General features: G+C 60.0%; 1 protein-coding gene across 1 annotated transcript in view; it reads left to right on the forward strand.

Annotated features, from left to right (window-relative positions):
• Positions 1-23,732, forward strand: part of LOC119107516 (protein ABHD14B) — a 38,312-nt gene extending 14,580 nt beyond the window's left edge. Inside the window, exons 5-8 of the mRNA XM_037230977.1 lie at positions 11,165-11,482; positions 16,831-17,005; positions 18,031-18,269; positions 22,777-23,732. Coding sequence (XP_037086872.1) covers positions 11,165-11,482; positions 16,831-17,005; positions 18,031-18,269; positions 22,777-22,977 — 933 coding nt within the window. The 3' untranslated portion in view covers positions 22,978-23,732. The remainder of the gene's footprint in view (positions 1-11,164; positions 11,483-16,830; positions 17,006-18,030; positions 18,270-22,776) is intronic.
• The last annotated feature ends 2,745 nt before the right edge of the window (positions 23,733-26,477 follow it).

A 26,477-nucleotide genomic window follows, 5' to 3' on the forward strand; every position in this document is an offset into this window, starting at 1 on the left:
GGTTACTGCGGCAGTCATCGTTTAAGCCACGCGATGCGCGGCCTCCTGAGCTTTCGTCGAGCCATCAACCCTCGGCGATTCCCTGTCTTCAACCCGACATTGGCTCAGTTGACTCGCTCGCATCGACTCAGTTCAGCTGGCCTTCATCCGGCTCCGCCCGACTCCTCGCGACCCCCATCGATTTCTCGCGACCACTATCGACTCGACGCGACTCCACTTCATGCTATCTTCCCGGATAGAGAGCGCTCGACTCGTCTCGACCCATTTGATTCGACGTGACGTCACTCGGACGGAGGCTCGGCCCAGCTCACCTCGACAATGCCTTAGCGGTTTTTTTTTGGGGGGGGGGGCGGCCGCTGGCTCGTGTCTCCTCTTGTCCAAGGCCGTTTTTGTACCGATGAGGAGCTTCAGATGCACCTCAGCGCCGCGCCGCCGGCGCCCGTCGGCGCGCGCCGCTCCCACCACCAGCGCGCCGTCAGCCGGGCCAAGTCGCCAGCGTTTGCCGTCCTCTCTCTCCTGGTGATGGCCGACGGGGTGCCAGGCGCTCGCGCACGATATGAGAAGGTCGAGCGCAGCGTTCGGCAGCGGCGGCCGGGCCTGCTGGCGGCACGCTGAGACTTGTCGGAGGCGCTCAGGTGACGCTGCCGGCGTCGTGCGGCGCGCGCCGATGGAGGTCCAGCGTTGTCCGTCGGTTCAACCTGCCGCCGACGGCAGCATCGGTCGGGACGGTCGGTCTGCATGGTTTGGCGCCGGCGGCATCCGAGCCGGCAGCAGACCCTCCCCCCTTCCTCCTTCCATGTAATCCTGATAATCAGGGGATCGGCCCCCTTTCCTTGCTTCGCATTGGATCTTGTGCTATATATATATATATATATATATATATATATATATATATATATATATATATAATCGTTTGTTGTGATTTTACCTCCCGACTGAAACTAACGCCGAAACACCCACCAAACAGTACAGCTCGCAAATAATCTGCATAGTTGTCGGAAATCGGCCTTCTTCTTCCACTCATGTTTGAAATCTCCGCTCTCCGCTTGTGATCTCAACGCCGTTTTGCGTTGTGATTGCGTGATCTGGCCGCTTCCACGCCAGGCTGCGCTCCTGCCGCGGTCGGAATACCGAGCTGCTCCGGCGGCGGAGATCCTTGGTGCCCTTTCGAACGGCCTCGGCGAGGAGGTGGGTGGGTGCGGGCGGGCGCGTCCACTACCCACGCACGGGTGCGTCCACTACCCACGTACGGGTACGTCCTCGCCCTCGCACGGGTGCGTCCACTACCCACGTACGGGTACGTCCTCGCCCTCGCACGTGGGTGGCGGAGCGGGCCTCTTTCGCCGTCGCTGCGGCCCATTCCCACGTTGCTTTCCGGCGAGTGGTGATTTTTGTCCTCGGCTGTTCGCTGTCGCGCTTTCCCACGCTGGAGAAGTGGCAGATTAACATCCGCTTCAGCGTGGTTGTGACCCGTGAAGAAAGTGCTTCGAAGGTCACCGCAGCCACTGTTGTCTGCAAAGCCCTGCGAGCCGTCTGTTGTTGCACGGCCGCAGCTGGCACGGCTGTACCATTGTATACGGCCGCGTCTGTTTGTGCACTGCCCAGCCGTTTGTGCGGGCAGCCGCTGTGCTCCCGAAGCGAGACATGCGTTTTTGCATGTTTGTGCGTCGTTCTATGTGCGTTCGTGCACAGAACACAACACGCATTTGCGTCTGCTCACCTTGAACCCTCGCCTGCCTAATGCGAAGGGGCAGGCGCCGGCAGCACAAAGTCCGGGCCTGCTTCCGACGAAGACGAATCACCATCTGCGCGTGGTCTGCGGCGCAAAAACCCGAGTCGTCTCGAGCCATCCTGATCCGGGCGCACTGTCCACGCGGCGCGGGCACATCTGTTGGGCCATCTCAGACACACCGCGCGTCACTGGGTCAACGGGTGCCGACGGCGGGCGGTGGGGGGGGGGGGGGGGGGGAGGACGTCCCTGCTCAGCGCCTGCTCGGTCTGAGTCGGGCGCGCTGGCCTCTGCGAATGGGAGCCGCCCGGAGGCACCCGTGTTCGACGCTGGCCTGCCCACGGACGCGCTTGTGCCCGGTCGCGCCGAGCGGTGCGGAGGTGTCTGCTGGCGGCTGCGCCGGCGCGCATGGCCCCGCCGCCGCCGCCGCCGCCGCCGCCAGCGGCCGGTCGGCCTGTGCGTGCCGCCACTGACCTAGAGCCGCCACGCTGGCCTCGATCCCGCCGCGGCGGGGCCGGCCCCGCCGTGCCGCCGCCGCCGATGGCGCGGCGTCGGCAACACGGCCGAGGTTGCCGCGCTCTCAGTGCCTGAGGACCTTTCTGGCCCTCTGGCCGTCGCCGAGCGTCTCCGGTTGCGGCGGCATCACGCCGCTGCCGATCACTTTAGGCGCGCCGGTGCGAGTCGGAGCAGGCCGACACGCGCCCGGCTCGGCCGCGAACTTGACCCAGTTTGGACGCCGGCTGGGGTCGACCCGCGCCTTCCGACCTCGTGACCCGCTCCCCCGGCCGCATGACCCTGACATGGGGAAGTGGCGCCGCGCGCGCGGTGGGGAGGAGAGACGAGGGATGGCATGTAGCCCGTCGCAGGACTCCTGAGCTTGACTTGGCTGGGGTGGTGGACATTGTGGTGACAGCGGAGGAGGGGTATGGCGCTGACACCTGAGGCTGCTCTCTCGGCGAGCTAGCATAGTGAGACAGCTTGAGTGAGAAAGCGGCCGTTTGCAAAGACCATGGCGGCGTATGAAGTCTGTGGGGCCATGCAAATGTCTGAGGGCAGTACGACAGGCGGAATCATGTTTCCGTGACCGCGCTTATCAGTAATGCAATTGCGCACATTTTCCACGGCTTTCAGCCAGAAAAAAGGGAAGAAGCCGCGCTGAACACGCCGCCCTAAATCATTAGCCTGTTTCCTGACATGTATCCTGACCGCCGGTCCCGACCACCCGGATGGACAGTCAACCGCTTGCCTGGTCCAGGAAGTTCCCCTGGGTCCTCGGTGTACACTGGAAGAATTATCCTTGAGCACTGTGACATTTTGTTTTTTTGTGGGGCAAGGACTGGCGGGCAAATCCGGCGCCCACTTCGGCGGGTAGTTTACTTCCTCGTCTGGCATTCATTGTGGGTGCCCTTTCGGACCGCATGGGAGGACATGGCTTGCCGTCTTTAGAGTGTTAGTGATGTGGCCGAGTCTAGAAGCGGGTTTCATAATGAACCGGAGGCCACTCCATGTCGTTGTTTCTCGGGCGAACAGCTGACTGAAGCCTGGTTTCGACTCCGACGGCTATTGCGTAGCACGGCAGCGGTGTGCGGGAGTAAAGTTAAGCAATCTGCGTTTCTTAATCTGACTGATATCGCAAATAAGCTTTTCTTTATCTAATCGCAGACCGGGTTTCGGATTGGCATAAGCACGAGACAAAACTGGTTTGTAATGTGAAAGGGAGCGGCAACAAAAGTTTAGCATCAGATAAACACTTGGTGGTTTGGACACTCGGACTCCTGATACACATGAAGAGGTCGACAAACTGGAAAATTGAGTAATAGGTGTTGCTTAGGCCTTGTCAGTTGCCTGCAAACCGTGATAACCTGCATCCACTCAGCCTCCGCAGAAGAGACGATCCCATGCTAGTGGCACCCCCGCGGTCTCCTCGGATCTCCTCCGCGGTCGCTTGTTGGCGCCGCCGCGGTCTCCTCGGATCTCCTCCGTGGTCGCTTGTTGGCGCGGCCGCGGTCTCCTCGGATCTCCTCCGTGGTCTCTTGTTGGCGCCGCCGCGGTCTCCTCGGACCTCTTCCGCGGTCTCTTGTTGGCGCCGCCGCGGTCTCCTCGGATCTCCTCCGCGGTCTCTTGTTGGCGCCGCCGCGGTCTTCTCGGATCTTCTCTCTCGGAGTCGGATATTCGCTCTGTGATGCGCCACATTTGTCCGCAAGCTCATCATCTGTCACGGTGCGAGCTCATGTCAAGATTTGGCTGACGATTTGGGCGACTGAAGAGAATCTCCGACGGGGAATTGGGTGACTGTGAAGAAGATCTCTGGCGGGGATTGGGATGGAATGGCATGCACAGTGTCATAGTGACAGCTGGATGGGTTCTTGTGGGTGACCTTGAAGATATACTGCTCTTCTGCTCTTCGTTGCCATGGTCATCATGGCTCTTGTGATGCGACGTTCCATGGCTATTGTGCAAAATTTCAAAACGTCTCGCAATTTGATCTAGACTGGGAACATGAAGGCATGCATGCATCACGTAAATGCCAGTCGATCGCGTGTCTGCTCCTTTTTCTCAGCTTTGACGAATGGCGAGGTACAAGTTTGACCTTACCTTCATTGGCTAGTTTCCTTTGGCCTTCAAATTTGTCAGAGAGGCGTCGCATACGCCACGCAGCTTCTGGCGCGGATAACGACGCCGTTCTAAATCAGTACTGCACTGGTCCTTGCCCCTGCGAGTTCATGGCTGTTAATGCGGCTATCGTCGTTCTATCCAGAGACCATTCTCCTAATGGGCCAATCCTCAACAGGGCGGCTGCTGGCTGCTTATCACACGCGGAGCAGCTGTGTGCCGGTGGCTGGGGCTGCGCGTCGAGTCCTTCTGACCCGGCTGGCACATCTGGGGCGGGAGGCCCGACCGGTGGTGTGGTGGCCTCGACGCTGGCACCCTGTCATGGTACTGCCGTCACCTGACCGGCAGAGACACGACGTGAAATCAGGGGCCGCTTGTGTTCGCCACGACTAGAGCTCGTGCTTCTGTGGGGCCAGGCACCGGAGTAGGACCGCTTGACCCTCGCCCCGCCTACCTGGGCTCCACGCCTGCGTGACGAGGAAATGCCGGCGTCGGTCAGCCTTGGTCCTACGGTCCTTCCGCCACGCCCTATCCCCACGACGTGACCGTGGCCCGGGGCGGGCCTGCGCCGGTCGTCACTAGGGGCGCGCCGGGCGTTGGGCGTCCCCCAGACCGGCGCCCGACTGCTGGGTGCCGCTGCCGCGTCCGGCAGCGGCCGGACGTCGCCACACGCGGACGGGGGCGGAGGGCAATGGGAGGACGCTGCCCGGATGTGGCAGCGGCTCCCTTTGACGGCCTGGCTACGAGCAATCACGATTGGTGATAAGCGGAACCGCTCGGGGGCCTTATCTGGTGGGGTGAAGGGCGGCACAGAGGAACACGTTACAAAAACGAAATGTGACGGGTGGAGGAATGCTAAGTGTCGTCCTTGACACAAGCTGCTTAAACCGGTGACCTGTTGTGCGCGATGAATACATTGTGTGACAGCCGGTGCCGAAATCGACACACTGTCCGCACAGACGGATGACTGAATCGGCTGATGATGGATGGTGCAGTGCCTCTGTCCGGCTCTCGTCGCAGAGTGGGCATGATGTATGGTGTCAAGGTTTGGTTTTCTGCGCAGCACGTCATCCATGCTTATGCCACCTGGCCGAGCCGTAAAAATTCATGCCGTCGTTGTCGGCGTTCTTTTCTGCATAGGCCGATATCCCGATAACACGATAGTCTGCCCCAGATGGTTATGCGGCCGATATCCCGATAACACGATAGTCTGCCCCAGATGGTTATGCGGCCGATATCCCGATAACACGATAGTCTGCCCTAGATGGTTATGCGGCCGATATCCCGATAACACGATAGTCTGGCCCAGATGGTTATGCGGCCGATATCCCGATAACACGATAGTCTGCCCCAGATGGTTATGCGGCCGATATCCCGATAACACGATAGTCTGCCCCAGATGGTTATGCGGCCGATATCCCGATAACACGATAGTCTGCCCCAGATGTCTTCGGCTGGGAATGGCTGGCTCCTCTCACTTTCGCCATCAGCTGCCTCCGCCGTGTGGCCCTGAAGCCTGCTTAGCCAGAGACGGACTGGATCCTAGCGGCGGTCCCGTCTAATCCGCTTTTCTGGAAGTGGCTGAAAGTCATGATACTGCCGGCGAGCGGGCGGGGGCGTGCCAGGTGCCACGCCGCACCCCTCTGCGGCACAGCACGCGGCGCATTCCTGTGGCGTTCGTAGCGCAGTGCAGGCCTGCGGGGAAACAGGAGCGCCCCGCATGGTGTTGGCGTGGAGCACGCCGACGTCATACAGCAGCGACGGGTGTGGGAACAGGGCAAGGGCAGTCTGGCCCCGTCACCCTCCCCCCCCCCCCCCACCCCACCCCGCAGTGGAAATTGACACGTAACGTAAGGTGCGCGACGAACGCACGTGCCCAGTGCCATCCGCACTGGGCAGGCGTCTAGGCCAGCGCCATCCGCGGAGGCGTCTGATGCAAGCGCCGCCGCGTGTCGCTCCAGGTCAGATCATGTAAGCTACAGTGTGGCCAGGCGACTGGAGGCGACGGCGACAGGTCAGCCCCTTTCGCGTCTCGAGGCCGGGTGTGCGTGACCTTGGCCGCGGCTCGGAGCGGTCCGGTTCGCGGCTGGGTCGGGCCCCACCGCCTGGCCGGGGCGGCAGCGGCTGGCTGCGGTCACTCACAGCAGCCGCAGGTCGCTGGGCAGCCCGCGTGGGCGTTCTGACCGCGGCGGCCCTCGGTTCAGTTGGGGCGGCAGCTTAACGGAATAGCTCAGCAGAGCCGCGGCTCACCATGCGGTCTAATCACCAGGCTGGGCTGGAATGCCGAGAGCCGAATGTCTCCACGGCTGCCCGCATCAGCAAAGCCCCCTGTGGCGCATGGCAGACGAGCGAAACGATGGCTCGACTCGAGCGCTATTCTGTATGGGATAGCTAAGCCCAATTGAGCGGAGTCTTGCCCGTCTGGGATCTCATGCAGACGGGTCCAGTCATTACATTGAAACGTCCGTCTTTCATGAGGGTTTCGCAAGGAAGGGGTCGCTCGTTGCGTTCGTGTTACCCACGTTGGTCCGCTTATTTCACAATGCGCATTGCCGGGAAATTGGTTCACTATGCTTCTGGCCGGCCGTGCTCTAAACGTGTCCGTGTGTTCTCTCGATGAAATCGATGAACATAAAATTTGCGTGGCCTGGTCTAAGCATTGCGAACGTGAACATATTTCGGTGGGTACTGATCACAGCCGTCAGCGCGGTTTCCACGGCGCGGTCCCGCCTCAGGTCGCAGCAGCTGTACTCGGGACTGGTTCCGAAGACGGCGGCACTGGTCGCGTCACGGTCAGCTTCTGTGTGGGCTTCTGTGAGCTGTGATTTCTGTCAGCCACGGTCGACTTCTGTCTCACCTGTGGCTCGGCCGGTGCCGGACATATACCGTCAATTTGCGAAGAATCGCTCTCGGCGATAAAACCGCATGAAACTGCGGTAATTGGTGGCGAAGAAATTATATTTTAAAAGTGTGATAACTGGCTGGAGCCGGGCAGCTCAAGCCGGATGTTTTATTACTGCACGAGTAAAACCCACTCGGTCCGATGGTTCGCTCGTAATTAGCGTGCTCCTCGCCGGAGAAGCTCACCTTGAGAAGCTTTCTGAGTCAGGAGTCAGTCCGAATCATCAGCACCGAACCGGCTTGGGTCGGGTCCTGTCGCTAGGGGAAAGGGGAGGCTGTCGCCGCGGGGGCCGCTCCGACTTCCGCCGAGGCTCTGCCCGGCCGTGGCTGGGCTCCAGAGCCGAGCACGGGCGTCCCGTGAGGGCGTCGCTCCAGCCGCCCGTATGCGGCTCCGAGGCCGCCGCTCGGCACAACCCGTCCGTTGTTATCCCGTCTCGCCGAGACCCCTGTCCGGCGGCGGCTGGAGACCGCGGTCGGGGTCAGCGCGTCCTGCCGAGGCCCCTGTCCGAGACTGTGGTCGGGGTTAGCGCGTCCTGCTGCGGGATCAGCGCTCGCCGGCCCCTTGTGACGTCACAGGGCGCGGCTCACTGCCCTCGGGCGTGTTCGGCAGACGGGGAGTGGCTGTCCCAGTCGCCGGTACCGGATAGATCAGGGACGAACGGCAGTGCATCAGGTGGTCTAGAAACGCCCGTGGTTGTCGCGCTGGGAGACCCGCCAGCCGGAGCCAGTCGGAGTATTGGACTACAGCATTTTGAACTAAAAGCATCCTCATCATAATTCGTAGTGTGGCTTCTGCCTGAAGTAATAGGAGCGTTCAGCTTGACAGACTGTCCCCCTCGCACCCTAAGTCATGGGTGGAAAATACGATATGGCAAGTGGGTCACAGATCACAACAACTTCCATCAGAATTAGCCTGATGGTAACGTGTCTCATTGAAAGGTGATCACCCTGGTAGCTGTGTCACATCGGCTTTTCTTAGCGTTCTCCACTTGTGCCCAATGTGCGACATACTGTTAGTCTTCGCGATAAAACGTAATTGGAAATAGCCCTACCGTGACCCAGTGAAGTCGTTTGGCATACGCCGACACCCACCCATGGCACGCAACACTCGGCCGAAGCCAGGCAGCCGAGAGCCTTCGAGTCGGCGCCGCCGGACCACGTGACCGCGCAGTCAGCTGGTGCGGCGCCCTTTCCATCCGGGGTGAATGCTTGTCGGCCGGCGCGCGTCCCAGCTGCGGCGGCGGCGCGCGGAACTCGTTGCTGGCCGGCGGTGATGACGAGGAGCGATGACGAGGCGCATGGCAAGGCCGGCGGCCGCGGCGGGCCTTGGGAATGCTGCAAGCTGGCATCCAGGTCCGCTACCTTCGCGTGATCGAATGCCGGATTTTATGGCCGCGGGAGCGTGTTTCCCCCCGGCCCGAAGCGCCGCCGCCTTGGTTTGTGGGACGCCTTCCTCACGCCTTCGTCCTCGTTCACACAGCTCGGTCATCCTCGTCCTTTGCCCGGTCGGCCTTGCGTGGCTGTCACTCGCTCAACTTCACGTCCACGTCCTCTTGTCGACCTTGCATGGTCCACGTGGCGTTTGTGCTCATCGCGCCGGCGCGTCGCGCCCACCACCGCCCTCCGCAGCGGCGCCACGGGGGCCGTGCCATCCATCAGCTGCGCCGCCGGCCCGGTCGGCTCCCCCACCACACCGAGCCCGTCCCAGTCATGACAGCCACACCACGCCACGCGACGGCCGGTGAGAGGAGGCGCCCGGTCGCGTCCCGCGGCGGCTGTAGCGAATCGTGACATAGCAGCTGGAGGCGTGTCGGCGCCCGGCCGTTGTGTAACTAGTCCGCTGTCGGGGCCCCGGGCGGCGGTGTTACCTGCTCCGCGTTCTGCCGCCCTCCTGTTGACACATGTGGGTCGCTGGGGTGGATCTGCACCGCGCGCTTTCAGCTGCACTAGATGGCGTGCCGTGGGGCTGCGATCGACTGTGATTGGCTCTCCGCCCATCCAATCAGCGAGCTCTGGCCCCGCTGAGCGGACAGAAGCAGGCAATGCTTATAAATCCGCGGGGTGGCTGCCTGACTCGCCCGCGCCTGGGTCGGGCGGTCGTTGTGACGCCACTCTGATGCGCCCGGGCGCCTTAGGCATGAGGCGATGCCCAGGCTTTCTGGAGGGTCTGCCAGTCTTCATGGAGCACCTCGCAGCCAGAGGGTTCAAAGTGTCACTCGCACCGTGCGACTTTCTCTTGAACGTCCCCCCCCCCCCCCAACTCTAAACGCCTCAGGAACGTTCCATTGGAGCAACCTGGCGTGGTCTTCCGACGCCTCCGGTGCGATCCTAGAGTGTCTGGAGAGCCTCCGACTTCCCGCCAGGCACTGCCCAGACCAGGCCGACCTGCCCGCTCTGTACTAGACAGGTCGGCGCGGGCCTGTCCGACGCCGTGGGCAGTGCCGGCCGCTGCTGACTACGGCGAGCGGCATGCGGCCGCCCTGCCGGCCGTCGCCGCGCGGCGAGAGCGGAGGCCACGCGGCCCAGGGGTGGAGGTCACGCTGCACCGGGGCGGAGGTCACGGACCGGGGACGCCGTCGCCGAGGCCAGGATGCCGCCGGCGTCGGCGGCGCCGCGGTGGTGATGAGCCCGCCGAGTGTGATGTCAGTGTCTGGCCGACCGGGGCGGCCGTATGTGAAAACTGCCGTTGCTCGGGCGTTACTTACTGCTGTGGCGAGGCTGCCGCTCTCAGCTCTCCCAGTCTACCAGCTGAAGATGTGGATGTGTGTCCTCGCATGTGGCATGAGTCTGGACTGTGTCAATGTGGAACGCGAGCAGCCAGTCTCGCGCGCCCGGTCCCATCGACAAGCGGGTCAGTGGGCTGCCATGGCCGCGGAAGCCCAGCGCAGCCTCGGCCACCTCTCGCCAGTGCAGCGCCGCACACGCGCTCCGGGCCGCGGCGGGGACTCTCGCCCGAGTCGAGCCAAAGGTTACATCAGCGTGTCGACCTTGGCCGGATCGGGTTTGCTTTCAGTGGCGGCCGCCGCGGGCGCACTTCCCTCTCTACTCGGCAGCCGCAGACGAGCACTGTGCGCGCCCGCTCGTCGCCGTATTTGTTTCGGCGAGCTCAGAAGCGTTGGCGTGATTCGTGATGGTCGCCACTCGCGAGCTGCTGGCGCTCTCTGTCGGGAATCCCGACCCTTCTCCGTGAGACGCTTGCGCCACCTTGACCGCCACTGTCTTCACCGAGTAACCTGAACATGACTAGGGCTTGGACGTGACATGTCGCCGAAAGTTTCCACTGCTATCCACTCTGTTACTTTCAGCAGTCGCTCCTCCCACGGGTCCTGGTCCGTGCCAGGCCCGCATGCCTCGCATAGTTCACCTAACGTCGTTGATGGGCTCACTGGACTTGTTACCCGCGACCTTACCGTTCCCATCGACACCACCCATTCTACTCCTCGTCGGCGAACTCCAGCACCCTCTCGCCTCATTTCTTGTCTGGCCGCGGCACGACCCCTCGGAGTCACCTCGGCGGTGTCACCGCCCTCAGCGAGCGCATCACGCCGCCTCCCACCGTCTCGCCGGCTGCACCCCCTTGACGCCGCCCCGCGCGCACGCCCCAGGGAACGTGACGCTCGAGCGGACGTGACGCGGGCGGCGCACCTGAGTGGCTGAGACCGGCGGCGGCGAGCGGCCGTCGGCGGTGAACCTTGGCGGCGCGGTGATGGGAGGCGTGACCCTGCGCGGCGACAGGCAGCCCCGGCGTCCCTCTGGCGGCGCCATCAGCCGGCCTACCTGCGGTCGCCGGCGCTCTTTGTTCGCCGTCCGCGTCTGTGACTGACTCGCACGCTGCCCGGAGGCTGTCGCCGCCCCCCCCCCCCCCCCCCGCGGCCGCGCGGACCGCCTCCGCCGCGTCTGACGCGCCCGTCTTCCCCACAGGCGGAACCGCAGGCGGCGTCCTTCTTCCCGCCGCGGACGATCGTCAAGGGTAACAGCCTGTACGAGCGTCTGGTGGCCGCCGGCAAGAAGTCGCCCATCATCATGGCAGGCATCAACGACGACCTGGTGGTGGTGAAGCAGCCCAGCCGGGAGCAGTCGTCGCGGCCTCGGCAGCGGCCGCGGCCGGGGCGCCCGCAGCCTAGCTCGGAGCCGCGCGTCGAGCCCGCTAGGGGCGCTAGCGTCGACCTGACGGCCGGCCCGCTACCCTCAGTGAACGCCGACCGGCTGCGCGTCGACACCGGCGTGCTGAATGTCGAGGTGGGCGCCGTCGGGCGATGGTGAGGGGTGGAGGCTTCGGGAATGCCGCCAGCCCAACCATGGGGATTCTCGAGTACTTGGCGGGTTTGTGTGGGGCGATGATTGCGGGCGCCGCGGCTTGAGTAGTTCCGTGAGGGATCCAAACTGCAGAGTGGTGAAAGGCAGCGGTCTTGCACAGTTAAACAATGTGCCCTTTTACATGGCAGCACAAGGCAGGTGCATCCCATATTTGTACAGCGACTGGCTATGCGTAGGATTTTGCAATTCAGTAGTTTTTCATGATAGCTTATATGTGCAAGTCCTCGGACTGCAGTTTAATGCATGCCATTCTAGGATATTTTGCGCCATTTATGAATGTCCGCTTAGCATGTTTTCAACTTGAGTCCGACTCTTACTCATTGCAGTCTTGTACAGCTTCGTATAGCTTGTGTGACTGAAATGTGTTTCGTAATTATCCACCAATGATAAGTGGTACAAATTACCTTAAACAGAGCAATTGCTGTCACGAGTTAACCTAAACACCAGGTCTGACCGCCTTGCAATTCATTACTTACCTTGCACCGTTCGAACTTTCAGGGTTTAGACGGCTAACTGAGTGAGACTGCCGTCTGGTAATGAAGCTTCTTTGTAAGGCGTTGCGGTGAAGGTCATATCTTCGTCATTATTAACTCTTGTACAACTCGTATTCCGAGTGGTTTGCATGGCTGGCTTCTGGTTTAGAGCCGCTCCTAAGTTAAAGCTCTCGTATTCCGAGTGGTTTGCATGGCTGGCTCCTGGTTTAGAGCCGCTCCTAAGTTAAAGCTGATGGCGTGTACCCTGAACCCGTCGGCCGATCCGAGCCACCATGATGAGCCTTGACTGGCCGGCGGATTAGCCGCTAATGCTTCACCGGAGGCCATCGCAGACGCCAGCGCGTAACCAGAAGTACCTGGCATTGAGCCACGCCGGATGCGCTCGGCAGGGAGGCCGCCTGAGAGGCGGGCCGACGGGCCAGCTTGGAGGAGTAGCGACGCCGTCTTGCCTGTCACCGGTGTCATTCCAGAGGTGCAAAGCTGAACGGCTCTGAATTTTAAATTGTACTCCGTTCCCATTCTTCAAACTGTGCTCCGTTCCCATTCGTTAAACTGCGCTCCGTTCCCATTCGTTAAACTGTTCTGCGCTCCCGCACCGCCATCGTTCTTCGTGCGGGAAGCCACTGGCCGCTCTAGAGATTTTGAACGGGTTTAATTACGGATAAATTCAGAACCTTGCGGTTTTAGTGAAGGCTGCTAACACTTATTAACTTGCACATTTCCAGTAACGGAGGCCATCCATTTGCATGCCACCTGAGTGGCTTATGTGGGATGACTGATTTGTCACAACGGCAACCCCATCGCCTTCTTTAAAACATCAAGCCCCCAGTCGCCGTGCTCGCCACCCTGCCACCGCTCCGTGGACGGCCCACGAGATTGGCTGCTAGTCTGCTAGTCTGGAAGCTTGTCTGGCTGCTTCTCTGGCAGGGCAGCTGGCAGCTCATCGTGTCGGGCAGCTGGGCCGGGCTCTGCGGCGGCTGCCAGGCAGCCGGCGGCGAACGGGGCGGCGGGCGCGGGGATGACCAGGCCGGCCGGCCGTGGTCCGTCACGAGCGTCCCCGTGTCAATGTCGTGCCAGCACAGCACGTACGGACGCCGCTGACCGAAGCCCGGTGCCGCTGGCGAGGTGATGGGCTGGAACGTTGGGGGCGGGCGCTAAGTGTGCGTAATTACGTTAGGGGAAGGAAGATTAGTGATTGGGTGCTTCAGACGGGTAGGTAAAGAGTCTATGGATACTGTAGGTGGATAAGAGAGGGACTGGAGCCGCGAGGTGGTAAGGGTGGGGCGGTGGGCGGAGAGGCGGAATTGGAGACCGGCTGATAAGTATGACGGGTGGGAAGACGGTAGTTACGGGGTAAATGGGGAGGAGGGAGGGTAAAAAGGTGCGAGAGCAAGGAAACGGGATGCTGTTGCGAGGAGAAGAGCAGCTTCCCCTGCGGTCGTGGGCCCCTCTTCGGTGGGCGGCGAACGTCGCCTGACTCCGGGGAGCGGCGCCTGCCGGAGCGGCCAGTCGGCCGTCCCGGACCGAACCAGGGCAGGTCCTCGTCGCCCGGCCTGCCCAGCTGAGCCTCAGCAGCGCCACTGCCGGGCCGGTCAAGGGCGGCAGGGAATGCCGCGGCGGTGCGTCACCCGCCGCGGTCCTGTCCCGCCGCCACCGCCGCCGGGCGGGCCCCCTCCGCCGCCGCCGCCGCCGCCGCCGCCGGCCAGCTGATCCCACCCGGCGGCCTTCAGCGCCAGATTGATTGTACCGTAAATCACAGTGCGGCCAGAGGCCGGCCACCGGCTCTTTGTGCCCTGCACGGGCGCGGGGCTGCACGATGGGAGGGAGCGCCGGCCGGGCTGAACCACCCGTCCGCCCGCCCGTCCCTGTAGACCCTCGCCTTGCCGGCGTCGACGCTGGGACGGACGCGAGGCGTAACCATGGCGACGGCGGCAGGCTGGACGGCGAGGCATCGCACTGTCCACCCAGCTCAGCCGATGCGTGCGCGCCGATGACTGGCGGGATGGCGGGGTGACCACCTAGTCGAGTGTGGTCGTAGATGTTTTGGCAATGTGCGGCTTGTGGCCGGGATGGTCTGAGATTGATCTAATCGTAATGAGGCAAAGCATGCGCGATTAATTAGGAAGCCACGATTCGCATGCTACAGGACAGGTCTGCCTAGCTTTGCCGACCGGACAAGTAAAATGCCGGTGCATTTAACGGTTCGTTCGCGGTCTGGGACCCGGTGTGTCAGCGGTGTATCACCGCTGTGTCATTGACGTGGGCCTCCCAGGACTAGTTTGCTCACCGACCCGACTGACGATGCCGGCTGAATCATTGCAATCTCGCGACCGGTTTGCTAACGGCGCGCTAATGCGCCGCACCTGACGCATCGCCGTTGCGTTTCGCCGCGGTCCGCGCCCCGGGTCGACCTGCGCTGCTCGTGCGGTGTTGCGCGGATGCTGGGGCCGGCCGGGCGGCGCCTTGAATGCCCTCCGGCCCGCCTGACGCGCGGCAGTTACGACACTGCGAATTACAACACAGGACCGGAGGAGGCGCCGGCTCATGGGCCGACGAGCAGCCGGCCGCAGCGACGCGGGGCAGTGGGTCACCGCCGCCGGTACCTGCGCACGGGCGGCGGCGGTGTCTGCGAGGCTATGTGTGGACAGAGCAGGGTATGCGGTGACCACTGGACCAGCTGGAGCGTAGTTCAGCGTCCCGTGTCGATACACCGCGCCCAGACTGAGGATGTGCTGAGACCCGAGACGGCGTGGTGATCCGGGCAGAGGACGGCCCTTACCATGCCGTGATAGGGGGAGGGGGAGGGGCGCCCGGTGTTAGACTGGCATTACAGAAGTGGACGGAAGCAAACATCCCGCACCGAATGGGTGTTCCCCGCGTTACACGCACCCGTCGAACCGGACGGCGGCGTGTGTGGCGCCGCGCACGCACCGCTAACGGTACCCGGTGGTTTGGGAGTCGGTGCAGCACCCTTCCCCTCACCCCCCCCCCCCCCGCCCCTCTGTCAGCCCGGAGCGGCGAGCGTTACCCAGCTGGCGGGGGACACGGCCGGTCCTGACCACGCTCCCGGGGAGGGTCAGTGGGGCGCGAGCGGTGCTGGGGGTGGACCTGTATAATCTTGGATAAAGGCTGAGTTGGGCCCTGAGCCGCAGGAGGGGGAGGCCATGGTCAGTTTCCAACTGCCGTTTTTTGGGAGCTGACACAGTTTGTTGGTTATGGCCGTGATTGGCGTGCAGTCGACACCGACGTCGGCGATCCCCCAGGTGACAGGTTTTGACGGCTTGCAGTCAGAGGCTTATGTCAGAAACGGGCTCCGGACGTCGTCGCCTCGGGTCTGCCGCGTTTTTCTTTGCCCTGGGAAACGCAGCGGCCCACTTTAGGGTCGCCGCGCCCTCGCAGAGCAGCCCTCGTGTCACTATGATTTCCAATTAGATAGGGTTGTGAGTTCTGGGTAAATGTGAATTATGGATTCATATGCTTTTTTATTTTCGTATGTATTCCCTTAATTATGAACGAATTAAAACGTGGTTGAAATCAACTTAATATAAGGTTATCAAGTAATCAGATTTCTATCCACATTTGTTCGTAAGCTTTTAAGTCACCCCCACCATACGCATGCCCGTGGTAGCGCACGCTGTGCGATAATCTGTCTTTTTGTTCGGCACTAATGACAAGTCATAACAAACTGTTATTGATATCATCTGATGTGATGGATACGCCTGTGACCCTCCCACCTGCGTATGCATCTGCAAAAAGTCATACAAAGTATCGAGAGCTGTATGCTACCCCAACACGCGCCCGGGTGGTCGGCTAGGTACCCTTCGCTCGGGTGGGAGTCAATTTGACCCCCCTGATATCTCGGAAACTAAGAAAGCTACAAACACCAAATTTACCGGGTGTTTTGACCTATACGTGAACTCACTTAGGTGAAAGTTTGAGCCTCCTAGGTCGTGACCTTCAGGTCATATAACGTCAAACAAGGTCAAATTCCAGGTTGGTCTCGAAAGTGCCCCCAGAACCTAGGCAACTGTTTCTAAGCAAAAGGTTCACAAGCCCATTTGAGGTCAACGACCTTGTTTGACCTTTTGGAGGTCATGGTGACCAAAATCATACAAGACTACTCTGAGTTTTGCATTTGAATAAGCGACAAAAATTACGCTAGGTAGTATGTTCATAAACAGAGTGCGGCCCGGGTCATCTTAGGTCAATGACCTGTTCTGACCTCTAAGAAGTCAATGGAAGGTGTATAATGCGGTTACTGCTGTCAAAATATCCGAAATGAGCACCACGAACTATCCCAAACAGCAAGCCCTAGAGTAATAAATCAGGCTGGTTTTTGACCCCGGTCTGACCTTCATACCTCACCTTGGGTCAGCGTAATTTGCTCATTCAATATTTGTAGTGCCTAAGAAAGCATCTCAGAGGTGTATGGCTTCGTCAAACACTCCGTTATTGTATCGGATTGAACGATTCCCGAGAAATTGTCTTCGCTGAAACCATGGTCTGACTGGCCTGCCATAGGTCAGCGACCTTACAAGGGACATCTAAATTTTGTATTTCAAACGATCCGCTATTCAACTGTCTACAACCAATCAAAATTTGGCGCGGCTACGCCGCGCCATTCGGAAACCATTCTGGAAAAACCTTCAGGGGGGTCAGTTTGATTCCCCCCACCCGAGCGCGTGTTCAAGTATCGTCCGAGTGGCGAACTCGAGATATTGTTGAAACCGATCTGCGGTGCTGGCCCCATTCCTGATCTTGACTGACCTTTGTCAGGGCATTGACGTGTTTTACGCGGCCTCGCTGCCGGACGAGTCGAGCGCGGACGACATCACCTTCCTGCTGTTGCACGGCTCCAAGTACTCCTCGGAAACGTGGCAGAGCATCAAGACCCTGCGCACGCTGGCCGCCCTCGGCTACAACGCCGTCGCCATCGACCTCCCCGGGGCCGGTACGTCGTCATCGGGCGTCATCGGACGTCATCAGCGGCTCCGCAAGCAGATGACAGACGGGGCTGTCGACTCGCTCACGGTCCTTGCCGCTTGAGACCCAGTGTCCCATTTTTATTTTGTTTCACGGTGTAGAAAGTTGGTGCTGCCGTGCATTTGATGCTGTAGGCATTTCCTGGGGCGTGTTCACTGTCTGCACATAATGCGCCTGGTTCGCATGTCCCACGGCTGGTTGTCTGGCCACGGCCGAGGCTGGCTGATTAGGTGCTCTGCGCGTCACACGGCTCCCGCCATAACGTCTCCGTCAGTGGCGCCACTGTGAGGGGGTCACGGCGATGAGTCGCGTGCTCGCGCGCGCGCGCGGCGCCTCAGACGTCTGCCGAGCGCCGTTTTTCGCGCGGGTCGAGGTCGACCAATTTGAAAAACGGCGCTACCGCGGCAACCAGGCCGGCGGGTGGTGACGGCTTCGGCACGAGATCCAACGCCGCTTCCCCTCCCTTCCCACCGTGCCGCCGGCTACGGTGGTCTTACGAGGCTCCGCAGTAACCTCGCGCCGCTCCAGGCGGTCGCCACGCGCGGAAGGATGGCGGGACTGAGGCTCCCGAACGTACTGCCGCTCTGACGCAGACCGGCACCAGCCCTGGCGCTTAGGGTGGATGTGTGGTCCCGCCTCAGCTGCCCTCGTCGGATGCAGTCGCAACGGACTTGCTCTGTTTTACCGTCTTCTACCCGAACATTTCTCCTCTAGCTGACACTGCCCCCCCCCCCTCCCCCTCCATGCCATCCGCCCCTTCTTTTGATACATTGTTCCGTTGAAGGCTTCTCCAGAGCCCGCCACTCTGGACCTATCAGCATGTCTCTCTGCTGGAGGCTTCTCAAAAGTGTCCCACTGCTGCACGGTGTCTGCACTCTCTGGCTTGGCGCTTCGACGCAGGTCTCTCCCGCCCGCCTCCCGACTCATCTCCCCGACCCAGGTTTCTGCGTGATGCTGCTGCTGTCTCGCTCCCTGATAGCTCCCCCGTTGCAGGCTTTTCCAACTCGGCGACGCGCGGCCGGCTGCCGGGCGGCCTGAGCCAGGCCGACTTCCTCGAGTCGGTACGCTACGAGCTGGGCCTGGGCGAGCAGGTGATCCTGGTGTCGCCTTCACTCTCCGGCGAGTTCTCCGTGCCGCTGCTCATGCGCCAGCCGTCCTGGCTCGCCGGCTACGTGCCCGTCGCGCCCGTCGGCACCGAGAAGCTCAGTGCGGTGAAGGCGCGCAGCATTCGGGTAAGGAGGGCCGACGGACGGGGCCGGCCGGACCGAGGACGGGCGACCCTGCTCCAGCCGTCTAGGCATTGCATCTTTAACATACTTCATTTAATTGCAGATGTGTAACATTTGGTCATTTTGGTTTTTATGCCCAGTGCTCATCCGCCTAGCAAAATGGCTCCACGACAGCCCCCAGAGCACCAACGCATTTATACGTGAAAGACACTAATGTGATTGTCCAAAAGTTATTAACAGTGCTTGCCTAGTAGCGCGTGCTTGACCGATTTTTATTGTGATTACTTGCACTTTTAAACTTAGCATTTCCGTAGATTGTTCAGTGCATTAGCAAGGAGCATTATTTACATAGATAAGACAGCAGTATTTGCCTTATTCCTCGGAGAAAAAAAAACTGGGAGAATGGAGATGTAGTTGGGTCGATATTTTGGCAACATACTTTTATCGAGGCAAACTTCTGGTATTGTTTCGATTAAGACAGCCAAACATCTGCTTTTGTTTCGATAAAGTCATGCTGCCCAAATATCAACCCAACTATATCTCCATTCTCCTGGTTTTTCTCCGAGTAATAAGCCTAATACTAATGTCTTATCTACTTGACATTTCCAGTGAACCACCCTGAAGGTCCTGGAAGGGGTAGGCTTACTCGGCATAAAGCGGGGCTGTCGGACAGCGGCAACGGTCGGGGACGTTGGCGCAATGCGGACGTGGCTCAGAACATTCCCTGGTGTAAGGGGACTGACTTGTCCGGGTTCTATGGTCACTCGCGTACTCATGGTTGGCATGTCAGAGATGGCTCTTTGGCAGCCCCGGTTGATAACGTGACATGGCATATTGGTTGCATCCTGGCCGGCCTCGACGTCGCTTAATTGCTCCCAGACATTGGAGGTGAGGTTGCCAGGAGCAACATTAGCGACATTGGGATGAAGATGCGATTATCGCGGCAGGTCTGGCAATTTTTTGCAAAATCGGGCACTTGCACACTCGGGCAGCAAAAATGTAATTGCGGAAGTGCTTTGGTGGAATTCGCTCCAGATGAGCTGATGGTATTCTGTGAGCGGAATCGTCATGCCTCCGTTGCTTCACATCAAAGTTGCGACACGGTAGCAACTTGTGCAATGTGCACATCTCTGAGATTAGATTCTTCCTTCGCTACATTCCTATTCCTCTATGACCAACCGTTGTATGTGGGCTCTATTGCAATGCGCTCCCACGGAACGTTACAGTTTGATTGCCTCCTCGTAACGCCAACTTCATGCAGCTACCCCGGTTAAAAAGGTACGCCACATGATCTTATGCTCTTTGTTCCAAGTCGTCTGTTCGATTGACGTTTGAATCGGGAGTGCTTGCCAACCATAGGAATTGGCGCGGCCTTCGTATGTGGCGAGCCGGTTGCGCAACCACCGCAGAGGCACGAACTATCGGGTAACTTTGTCCCAGCCGGACAGTCCTATATTGCCGTCAACTCAGCGCCGAGCCGAGTGTTTTAGCCACTATACTGCAGGGGCTGCGATGAACAGCAATGTGTGCGACCCAGTGCTCTTATCTGGAAAACCCGTCGATCTAGGACATTCACAAGCTGATGCCGGCTTAGAAGCACCAGGACAGGGGCTCACTGCTAAATTTAACGACCAACATTGCATCAACGCATATCGATATGAGTGAGCCAGCTGGCTGATGGGTGGTTGGATAGGTCGTGCGTCACGCTTCGCCTGCGTGGGAGCGGCTGTGCTGCGGCATAACGGCTCCCCGTCTCCAGGCAACCACTAAGCTGCCGTCCAGACCGGAGGCGCCTGACCTTGACGTGGTGCAGTATGCCGTCAGGACGGGTCCAGGGATTCCGGCCGTGCCTCTTTGTCCCCGCCACCCCCACCCCAGGCCGGCCACGGTGACGCTGGGTAACAGGACGCACGACATTGCCTGTGAGGGACCAACTGGGAGGGGCGCGTGTCTGTGGTGCGATGCTGGCTAGCTCCTGGTACTGCTGCTGGTGCGCCCGGTTTCATGTCACTCATGTGCACGGGGTAGGGAAGTTAAAATGCGTTCTTTTCTAGAGAGTCGCCATTCTAGAGTTACAGTTTGCGATTCTATTCCTTAGTTCAGTAACAGACTATCTTTTACTGCAGTTTGGAATCGGACCATCTAAAAGTCGCAACACACTTCACTACTACTAAAAATTGACGCCAAGTATTATCCTGTCCTGTCTGCTTGTCTTTCAATTTTTCGTCGTCGTCATATGAATATTCATCGATTTGCAGTAGCATATACGTTGCATTTTTGTTCATCTAATTGACCTGGTACGCAAAAATGATGCTCGAGAGCTGCGGAGTGGTGAGGATGGCCATGACTTGCCTTCAGACCAGAGATGTATTTTTGCTTCTGCTATGTAACACCAAATGGACGCAAACTCAGTCCTTTCACTCTTAAAGCTAATCCATCACGCTTCGGTTGAGCACGTTCTAGGTTTTAACGTCGTCCCAGTGTTGCATCATGCTGAATCAGAACAAGGCCGGCCCGGTACTGTGTGCATCATGTTGCTCGGCATGCCAAAAGAACACTTCAAAGTACCTGACTTATGTGCATAGCTGTACTTACCTCCAGTCGGAGCCGGCATTTTTGTCACCGGGACGGGCGTTCTGGCGTTCTCCTGAGCTGCGTACTTCTATAGCGGTTTCATGAGCCCTGATGCTGTTATCCTGGCGAGTGGGCGTGGTGGTGTTCCGTTTCTGCGAGCTGCCGCGGCGGTTCCCTCTGCCTCGGGTAACCTGCGCACCCCCAGCTGGCACGGTGATCCCTTTCTCCCGGGACGCTGTGGTGGTCAGCGTGCCCTGGTAGGCGGTAAGGCTGCCGCCCCGCGGTCCGGCCGAGAGGCCTCCCCAGTCACGCTCCACCGCAGGCCGCGGCCGGCCCCCGAGCCGCCACCGCCGCCGAGAATGCTGCTGGCGGCCCGTTCCTAGAAGGCGGCGACCGTGCGGTCTGGGGGCTTCACGCGGCCACGGTGATGGCTGACCGCTGCCTGAGCCGTGCTCGCCGGCTCAGGCGGGGTACCGGGCCGTCGCCGGCGACAGCGCGCGGCTTTCGTTCGCTGAACGCCGCGTCGCTAACGGGCCGCAGATTACGTGTCTCACTGTACACTGGACCGGTCGGCGTGCGGCGGATTTGTAATTAAAACGCGGCCTCGGGCGAGCTTAGCTGCCACGCCGCCAACAGTCCGCAGACCGGCCGTCTGGGGTAATTGAGACCTTGCGCAATGGCTTCATCTCGCGGGATTACGGTTTTTGTCATTGCTCACGCAGTTCCAAGGGTTACGCGCGGTTTTGCTCAGGTGATTGAGAGGTGTGGGGCCTGATCGCCACCATATGATTACAGCGTCACGTTTCCAGCGGGGCGTGTCTGACAGCCGGCGGCGAAGTGCGGCGTGTCAAGAGCGTGACGCGCGTTGCTCTGCAGTGTAATGACACGACCGCGGCCTGACTGACGGCGCCGCGCCGTAATCCCTGTCAATCCGCCGCTCGTCCAGTGACCCGAGCCGTCTGAACATCAGCTTATGGGAATGATGGGGTCACCCAATGTGTCGGGAGTCTGCGGTCTCAGATCGGGCTCAAAACTGAGCGGGCTCAGCATCACAGCTCGTGTCTTTTTCTACTTACGATTCAGCACCGTCCCCCAACACGTTATGGTTCTGTTTTCTCCCGTCGTAAGTGTGCGTGCGTGCAATTCGTAGTTGCGTTACGTACTACGCCGCCTCCGTTTTTCGTACCGCGGCCCGCCTCCTTTTCCTGGAGCACACCTCTGCAAGGGTGTGGCGACGGTACGTTTGCACGATATCATGCAATTCTATTGGATGAACTGTATTCATGTTTATATTGCCAGCACGTCTTCATTTGTACTTGTTTTTCAATCGCGATTTCTCCTGCCTCATGTGATGCCTTTCTTATGCCGTACATCGTGTAGATGAGTCGTATGGGTAAAGGTTCCCGATTACAGATGACATCTTCTAAGAAGAGCGCTGATGCTGTGCAATGATTTTGAAACGTGATTTACCGTTACTTTGTGCTACCGGTTTTCGAAACATTGGCCTTCCTGTTGCCCATTTGCGGCGATACGGTGTCACCCAGTGATAAGTATGATAAGTCTGTCCAATTAAAAAAACAGCCATTGCATGGCTCATCATGGAATGAAAAGTTGCAAGTTCTTTGACCAATTCTTGGTATGCCATTCTATGAAAGTTGTCTCGCCTCTTCGGCGCCGTGATGAGGATGACATGGGATTTTTGGGTCATCGACTGAGAGCAGTAATGCAAGGCCCATATCGCCATCGAGTCATCGTCTTACGAAAGCGCCCTATCTCGTGAACATGGAAGCGGGACATCATCATGGCCGTTCCTGAGACCTCCCTCGACTGCTCCCCTTGCCATAAGGCGTCCATCGTCCCTTCATTGCGACCTCGAGACGCCCCAGGGCCTCTCTAGCAGCGGCCTCCTCGTGACGGTTGCGCCGTTCGTCGCCAGGTGCCGACGGCCATCATCTACGGCTCCCGCGACCGCGGGCTGGGTGAGGCGTCGCTGAAGGCGCTCGGCCAGATTCGCACGTCAACGGTGGGCGTGATCCCGAACGCCGGCCACGCCGCCTACCTGGACAACCCGCAGCTCTGGCACCGGATGCTGCACAACTTCGCCCAGAACCTGTCGAAGCTGGCCCGCCAGAACTGAGCAGCGCCCGCCGCCGACGGCGCGCGTCGCTCTAGGCGGTCGTTGTAGCCGTGTGCCTTTGAGTGCGTGTGCGTGTGAGTGCATGTGGGGGTGCGTGTGTGGTGTGAGTGCTGTGACGGGCGTGTCTCTGAGCTGCGGTCGTGGGAGGAGCGCTGCGCCACCCACGTCGGCGTGGCCCGCGTTCGCGGGCGCTGGTGTCGAGCGCGCGGGCGTGTGCCCGACGCTGCGCCGCGGCAGTGCTGTCAGGCGTTGGCTCCACCCCGCCCAGCGCCGCCGCTGCTGCGGTCCGCGGGAAGGCCGGGAAGGCGGCGTCACGAGCACACCCCGCGACCCGGGCGAATGGGCGAGGCTCGTATGAGGCGCTGTGATACTGTTTTCCGTTTGAAGCCCTCTATTGGCATTGGCAGCGTTGCCCCGAGCGACTCCACGCCCGGGTGCGGAGTGAGGAAAATTCCAAATCACAGGAAGGCTGGCCGGCTGCGTCTTCTGTGAGGGCGCAGTACGACTCTGATCTGCACAGCACAAAGGTCGACTGGTGACCAAACGGCGGTCACCGCCGCGTAGCCCTGACCTGGGACAGAGCAAAGTCGGGCGCCCCAAATTCGCCCTATGCGGTGTTGAAATTTGTCAACGTGCTGCCGCCGAGTCATGCGGCGAGCGGCCGCGCGCGGTGCTGACTAGCCGCACGTTGCGAAACGTTGTTCGCGGTGTGCTGTGTCGATGATAATCATTTTCAAATACATTTTCACAACATGGATTCCGTTTTACGCCCACGCGTCGGACACTGCTGTCGACGTGCAAGAAAGGGCCAGGGTTCTACAACGATGGTAAGGCTTGTGGTGCCCTCCACGACGCCGCCGTTATGTAAGCGCTGCCAATCGCGAGTGCGGCATGACGCGGGTCACGTCCCGGGCTCGGACGCAAGCCCTGACCAGCGACCACGGTCTCCGTTGCGGTCACTGGTCACGGCCCGGGCTCGGACGCGAGCCCTGACCAGCGACCACGGTCTCCGCTGCGGTCACTGGTCACATTCCGGGCTCGGACGCGAGCCCTGACCAGCGACCACGGTCTCCGCTGCGGTCACTGGTCACATTCCGGGCTCGGACGCGAGCCCTGACCAGCAGCTAGTGGTCACCAGCGACCACAGTCGCCGCCACGGCCATGGCTGTCAGCTGACGCTGCAGGTCAGCGGCGGCAGAATGCGACGCTTCACGTCAGTCGGTGGCTTGACAGCGGGCCGCACAGTGAGGAGACAGACGGTCCTACATGCTCAGCTTCCAACAACTCACTGTGTCGCGGCAGGCAAACTCCCACAGCCGCGTCTCCTACAGTCAGGTCATGCGTGCGATGAGCGCTGTGAGAGGCTGGGCTGTGGCGAAGGTCCTACAGCCAGGTCACGCGTGCGGTGAGCGCTGTGAGAGGCTGGGCTGTGGCGAAGGTCCTACAGCCAGGTCACGCGTGCGATAAACGCTGTGAGAGGCTGGGCTGTGGCGAAGGTCCTACAGCCAGGTCACGCGTGCGATAAGGGCTGTGAGAAGCTGGGCTGTGGCGAAGGTCCTACAGCTAGGTCACGCGTGCGATGAGCGCTGTGAGAGACTGGGCTGTGGCGAAGGTCCTTCAGCCAGGTCACGCGTGCGATGAGCGCTGTGAGAGGCTGGGCTGTGGCGAAGGTCGTTCGCGACAAAGTCAGACTAGGGCTGTCACCCACCCGGCCGCGAACGGCTGGCTCGGTTCCAGATTAAAGCCTGGCTCCCATTCGCCATGCATTCCGTATTCGCCAGGCTGCCATGGCACCTTGTCTCCCCTGTGTGAGTTGAGCACATTGATAAAATCGGTACAGAAGCATGAGCGAGACCATGTGCACAATGATGGTGCAGGCGGACGGGCTAAAACAGTGCAGAGACGCTGCTCGTACTACGAAAGCAGATGACAGCAAGCAGTTACAGACCAAAAACGTGCTTAAAGAAAATGCCTTCCATTCACTAACGAACACCCCCACACGAACTGCGCGAGCTGGCAAACATCCTCCACAGCACTCACATATGCAGCCACTACCTTTAGTGGCTGGCTCACAGCACCAAATATTCTGAGACTCTTCTTCTCCAAAAAAGAGCCCACTCGGTGACCTTCATGCCGACCCCTTCCCCTCCCCCGACATTCCCACCAGATGGCACGTTAAGCGGCCTGCCCCTCCGCCGCCAAGTAGGTCGGTCTGTGGGGGTGTCGCCAGCCGGCACCGGTCCAGCGGTCACGACGCGCACACCCGGAGATGCTGCCTTCTCAGGGGCGGCCTTGGCGGGGGATCGTCTCAGCCGCGAGACGGCACACCGGAACGGGCCGCCCGCGCCGCCTCAAGGGATCGTCTCAGCCGCGAGACGGCACACCGGAACGGGCCGCCCGCGCCGCCTCAAGGCCGCTGCGCTAATCGACGACCTTTTGGCTGCGCATGCGACGAGAGGGTCCCATAAAGCGTGGCTCATCGAGGGACGCCAGTAAGCCAGCTCACCAACGCTGAGTCATGCTCGTGATCACGTGATCATCACGTGATCACTGTGAAGGGAGTCTCCCACGAGGCGCGCCCCTCCGAAGGCCCGAGCTGCGCGTCGAGCGGTGAGGTCGCCGAGCTCGCGTGCATCCCGCAGCGCGGGTTAGCCTGCTGCGTGCCCGTCAATGCAGCATGGATTGAGGTGGGCACCGGGGGGGGGGGGGGGGGGGGGGGCTAAGCCGGCACGCCCGCGAGATGACGCGCCCGGCCGGCAGGCGGTCCGTGACGTTGAACCGACGGTCTGCCGTGAGGCTCGGGTCAGCGCTGGAGTCCGGGAGGCAGACTGCGTCGGTCACCCCGGAGCCCGTCGGTGGTCTGTGTGTCTGGTGATCGGCGGCCTGTGTGTCTGGTGATCGGTGGCCTGTGTGTTTGGTGGTCGGTGGTCAACTGGTCAGTGGCCTGTCTGTGAGGCGGACTGCGGCGGTCACTCGCGGCGGATGAAACAGCACCCCGTCGGGAAGTCACTGATGTCGCTAAGAAAAGTTAAAGAGGCAGCACACATGACATATGCTTACAACCTCGCTTATGCAGCATGTGTAGATGTACATCAGCCAAAAATGGCTCCCAATTTTGCGAAAATAATAAAATTATTTAGAGCTCCCTGATCTGCAGGGGTGAGAAAAGTGTCTTTTCTGTCACCAACCACAGCTGGAACTGTTCAAATTGTCACCTGGAGCCAAATATTTCAGAAACCGTTGCAATATAGCTCTAAATGTAGTAAACCATGAAACAAAACTAATCTAATGCAATGCGGCACAACCATCGAACATTTTTGTTTCCGGAGTCAATCTGCACTCAAGAATCAGTTGCTGGCTATCAAGCACTGAATGATGGTTGAAGCTTAACTTATAAAATCATCAAATACAGACATAACCAGCTTGGAGGCGTGTAGTTTTCTATTCAGATAGGAGAGGGAATTGTGCCTCCTAACTATGGATGTAGTTCCATATTTTTA

The sequence above is a fragment of the Pollicipes pollicipes genome, unplaced genomic scaffold, assembly GCF_011947565.3.
Source record: "Pollicipes pollicipes isolate AB1234 unplaced genomic scaffold, Ppol_2.1 Scaffold_6686;HRSCAF=7923_pilon_pilon_pilon, whole genome shotgun sequence".
In the NCBI taxonomy this organism is placed as follows: domain Eukaryota; kingdom Metazoa; phylum Arthropoda; class Thecostraca; order Pollicipedomorpha; family Pollicipedidae; genus Pollicipes; species Pollicipes pollicipes.